Genomic DNA, 5,137 nt, shown 5'->3' with positions numbered 1-5,137 from the left:
GGGGAGGGTTTCATTCATGGGTGTGCTCAATTTTTTTGGTAATGGCAAACAGAAAAGCAGGAGATTTCCATCCTCTTGGGAGCCATATTTAATTTTTATATAGAGTATGATCACATGCTATTCCTGCCCATCTTCTTGGCGTTGTGCTCCCATTTGTTGAAGAAATCCTAGTCCCATGACCGCGTAATCCATTCGCCTCAGGAGGCTTAAGATGTGTGATGCAGTTGGGTGATGGGTTTAGAAGAATTTCTTATGATTTGCTATTCCAGTTTGACCCTAGTATCTCTTTTCATCTATTTTAAGTGCTAGAGTTGTGCCTGAATTTATAAGAATGCCCCTGCTTCTTTGAAAACTGTTTTAGCTGTTAATTGTGGGCCCCTAAGCGATCCGATTCCGACTTTGGAACCTGGATCCGCATCAATGTGAATACAGGCATTCCTGTAGCATTGGTTGATCCTTTCATCCAATCTGAGAAGGTGCCTGAATTGGTGAGAAATCCACCATATTGTCATTTCCTAGCATTTAACTACTGACGAGGTTGTTGGTGTTAACTCTTTAATTTTCTTAAAATTATTCTTTTGCAATATGTTGTAATAGGAGTCAGGCTCTTCCTTGACATGCTCATGTATCACAACTTATAAGCAAGGTTCCATTAGCTCTTATCTAGTGAAATCTTGATAGGATAGGGACAGTACATATTGAGGCGTTTAAAACTTTGTGAATTTTTGCAACTGCTCTATTGATCATTTTCTCTGCAAATGAACCTCCAACCTTTTAGTATGATTTAATATTAGCCTTTCAAATTTTATCGTTTATCTGAAATGCAAAATAATAATGTTGTTCTTGTCTTTCTAGCTTCATCTAATGAGGCATTCCACAACCTGCTGCAGTTTCTCTTTGGATTAATGGTTATCTATTGCATGTTTATTAGGGCTTGGATTTTAACACTAAAATCCTGTTTATTTTATTCTATTGTTATTCAGTCCTTTTAGGTGTTCATTTTTTGTAATGTTGTTTTACTTGTTTTTGATAGAATGAAAATGTCCAGTCAGATCAGCAAGCTTTCTATTATTTGGAGAAAGCAGTTGACCAGGTACGTTTTCTTATTCGACTTGAGATATATGTATCAAATGACCATGGTGTTTGTCTATGATGGTGACAAATTAATCAACTAGTTTTTTATGGATGTAATAATTTAAGGTGAGTCTTTTATCTTATTACTTACTGAAGCTTACTGTGCTCTAGTTGCATCCAGGTGCTTTATACCTTCTAGGTGCTGTATATTTGACAGGGGATTGTGTCAAGAAGGATATTGCCTCTGCATTGTGGTGTTTCCATAGAGCATCAGAGAAGGTAATGGAGCCAGGCAATCTTAATGGATTTTTCTTGAGTACAAGCAATAAGCGATAAGCGTAATGTGCTTGCAAACTGTGTATTTGTTCACTAATTGTTTTAGTTGCTGGTGGACTTCCAAGTCAGTTCTGAAAGGTCTTTATTTAAGACCTCTATCTTGAACTAGGCTGAGTAATGAGAAAGTTACCAATTGGTTAAGAAAACTTGATAATGATTTTGTTTATGATTGTCATTCAGAAGTGAGGTATGGCAATATAATCCCTCAGAAGGATTAAAGGTGCTCTGCTGGCATGTCAGCTTTTGAAATATTATATCGTAGGATTTATATGATGTTGAAAGGTAGAAGGGCAGTAAATGGGTATCTATGAACCTCTCAAACCAGGTTTTGTAATTGAAGCCTCAATCTAGCTGACAATATTTTCTTGGTCAATATCCATCTTAGCAGCTAGTATTTGATCAGAAATCTGTTATGCAACTACTTTTTGATAGGCTGTTAGCTCATTTAGTAGACTCAAACTTGGGCATCGGAGATTGACCTAGAGTTTGCCTCTTAAGAAACAACAAATAGAATTGGAATGATACAGATTGGCCAAATTTTGTCAGTTGGTAGTTTTCGACTACATGCCCTAACATGCCTGTGGACCTTTTCTAGTGCTATGCTTTCTGTGGACTGCCACTAAATTTTACTACATTGTTTGATCAGTTTTATTCCCAACCTAGCTACTTCGAATATTTAAGGTGAATTTTTATGGAGGCTAAGATCTTATTTCAAAAGAACATGCTGATAGAAGAGATGACATCTTGGAATATATTTGTGAAAGAACCGATTTTTCCTTCATCCATGGTGAAGGAGGAATCCCCTCACCCCTGCCGTCGGTCCCGTTTGATTGGACTAGGGAGGGCTGCTTTTGACCCTGTACGAGAAGTGGTGGGAGTTTATAATGACATAGGAGTCCAATCAAAAGGTCAAATCACCAATGGTGAGGAGATTCTTCGTTCTCTACTGGTGAAGGAAATTTTATGCCCATGTGAAATGTCATCATATGTTTGTCCGATGTGCATTATAGGGACAGATCTCACTTTGCACATTAAAATATCTGCAGGGACATGCCGGTGCAGCAATAGCATATGGATCACTTCTTTTAAAAGGTGAGATTACCACACTAGCAACAAGATGACCTATCTTTATCACTATATTTGTGCACACAATTCATGTAAGAAACTGTAGTTGAAGTTGTTTCTTTTGGGGGCTTTGGATGTAAGAAATTACATAGGTTTGTGCCTTCTGCCTTTGTTGGTGTCTCATGTAAAGGTGAAAAATTATGGCCATGGGCCTTGTGTTTAGTATGGTATAGAGAAACTGTTGCAATGTGATGGGAATCACCTTAAATATAATAGGCTAAAAGATTGTTCAGATGATCTGTGCCATTGCAGGTATCACACTTGATTTGAATTGACTACAGATATTGTGCTAAAAGATTCAGAAATTGCAACTAAGATTGCTGAGATTGTCCCTATCTGTTGTCAGTCTAGAATGTCCAGTAAACAAATATGTGCCCTTATCTTTTCTTCTCAATTATATTGTTTGCCATTTTGCCTACTTGTGTATCATTGTGTTTCAGGTGCTAAAGTCCCTGAAGCCCTAACAAAATTTAATTTGAGAGGAAATCGATCAGAAACATTAAGATTCGAAAAGCCTGCACCGGACACACTTGAGGTGGCCAGCGGACAGTTCCAGAAAGCTGCAAAGGCAGGATGTGATCTTGGATTTCAATGGTTAAAAAGGCTTGAGGATGAAGAGAAATCTCAGGTTATTGAATAAATCATGTTGACATGGTATAGTTATTTAACCTTACATAAGCTAATTAGTCATAGCTTTGGGCTTAAAGGCAGTGGATAAAAGATCAAAATGGGCATAGAGCTGCTATCATTGTTATTGCTTGGGTCTGATTTTTGTTCTGTGCTTTTACAGTTATGGTTATGTGCATTTGATAAGAACAGTAATGTAAACATTTAAATGCAAAGCGAACACAAAGCGATAATGAGTCGTCGATGGTTCAGCTTAATCAAACCAAACCTTCAAGTAACATAGTACTAAACTGCTATTAGAGATAAGTAGAAAGTATGTAGCATAATGTGTGTCCAAAGCCTGGGGATGGTGGGCTTGGTCACACTTCTCAACATTTGTCAACACCTGGGGATGTGTGTCCAAACCTTTCCAGACCTTGGATGGGTCTTTAGAGGGTCGTAGGTGTTGAAGAGGATCCTAATCCCTTTCTCTCTCCCCTTCCACTACAACAAAACCCATGAAAGTAAAGAAAAATTGACCATAAAAAAGGCCATAGGCCATTGCCCGAACCGCAATCAAAACCAAATTCACATTAGAAAATTTACAAAACAAATTTCTAAAGAAGTGAAAACGGGAGAAAAAATGAAGGTAAAATGTCCAATTGACTCAAATCAGCGCCGACAATCACCACCTTTGTTCCAAAATTAAAAACTTCCGCTGAATCTGTTCTCTTTGCATGACCCGCAAAGAGGGGAGAATAAAAAGGATGAAACCAAAACCAGGGAGAGAAAAGTTGGGGATGGGAATAACAGAATGGTTTTTTGTCTTCTTTGCAAGGGGAGTGGGTGGTTGACAGGGGTGGGGCGGTAATGTTACCAATAGTGCAAGACACACAATTTTTCCCATTTTCAACTTCTACTTGGTGTCAAGTTGTTGAGTTTGGTGGCTTTTATTTAGATCGATTGATGGATTAATTTAATTTTCTAGATGAGTTGATGGAGTTGGTGGAGAGTTTGTTGGGTGGTTGGACCAACACAAGTTTTAGTAGAATTGGTGGATTTTCTCTACAATGGAAATAGAAAACAAGAATGAAACTATAAAAGAGAGATATCTAACACAAAGAGTAATGATGATCCAATTGATAATCTAAGTAAGGGGCCAAGATGTGAAGATCCTTATAAGAGTCTCAAGAAGTACAATGTGAATGCAACATGTGTACAATGATTAAGCAATGCGCCAAGGTGAGGATGTAGTATAAATGAGAGATAAGAGAAAGGTGTACATGGAGGCTTGGGTTTGGGTGTCAAATGCCAAGGGTTGTACTTCTTATATTCTCTTGATTCTAGTGGAAATTGGATCTCACTCTATGGACATAAGCAGTTTTGTTAAACCACGTAAATCTCTAGCCTCCTGTATATGTGATTGTGTTATTTTTGTATGCATTGATCTTACACATACCATTTTTATGTTTTGTTCACTATCGAAAGTAGAACATTGCTTCCAATCACCCCCAAGAGATGGGAGATTAATCATCATCATGTCCATCAACTCATCTAACCATTTGAACCAATCCATCAACAGATTGCCACCCAATCCCAACACAAGTTTCAATGCGGCCAAGGATGGGATGGTGAGATTAATTGTCATCAAGTGTTCAAAGGAGTTTGAGTTTGGGGTAAGGGGAACGTGGGGGTGAACCGGTGGTGATCATTTTGGAGTAGCACTAACCCAGCAAGGTACCCCATTGCCACTTTTCAAACTTTAGGTACTTGAAACATCCTTTTTGCGTGGTTAGGATACCTCAAGTGTAATTTACCCCCTCCCCACCCCACCCCACCCCACCCCACACCCCCACACCCCACACCCCCCCCCCCCCAAACAAAAAAAAGGGAAGGAACTAAGCCTAATTAACAGATGGGAATGGAAATTGGAAAAGAACAGTCGGAGATATGAAAATGACATACTCGTGATCCAAACCATTAAAGCCAATAATTT

The 5,137-nt window shown here is 38.5% G+C and overlaps 1 protein-coding gene across 2 annotated transcripts in view; it reads left to right on the top strand.

Annotated features, from left to right (window-relative positions):
- LOC122086680 overlaps positions 1-3,437 on the top strand; it is a 14,006-nt gene extending 10,569 nt beyond the window's left edge. For both annotated transcript variants that reach the window (XM_042655661.1, XM_042655660.1), the window contains exons 6-9: positions 1,034-1,093; positions 1,246-1,353; positions 2,457-2,502; positions 2,976-3,437. In XM_042655661.1, coding sequence (XP_042511595.1) covers positions 1,034-1,093; positions 1,246-1,353; positions 2,457-2,502; positions 2,976-3,175 — 414 coding nt within the window. In that variant the 3' untranslated portion in view covers positions 3,176-3,437. The remainder of the gene's footprint in view (positions 1-1,033; positions 1,094-1,245; positions 1,354-2,456; positions 2,503-2,975) is intronic.
- The last annotated feature ends 1,700 nt before the right edge of the window (positions 3,438-5,137 follow it).

This window comes from Macadamia integrifolia, chromosome 8 (genome assembly GCF_013358625.1).
Source record: "Macadamia integrifolia cultivar HAES 741 chromosome 8, SCU_Mint_v3, whole genome shotgun sequence".
Lineage (NCBI taxonomy): Eukaryota > Viridiplantae > Streptophyta > Magnoliopsida > Proteales > Proteaceae > Macadamia > Macadamia integrifolia.
Note: the sequence above shows the minus strand (reverse complement) of the source record. Positions and strands in the feature narration are given on the sequence as shown.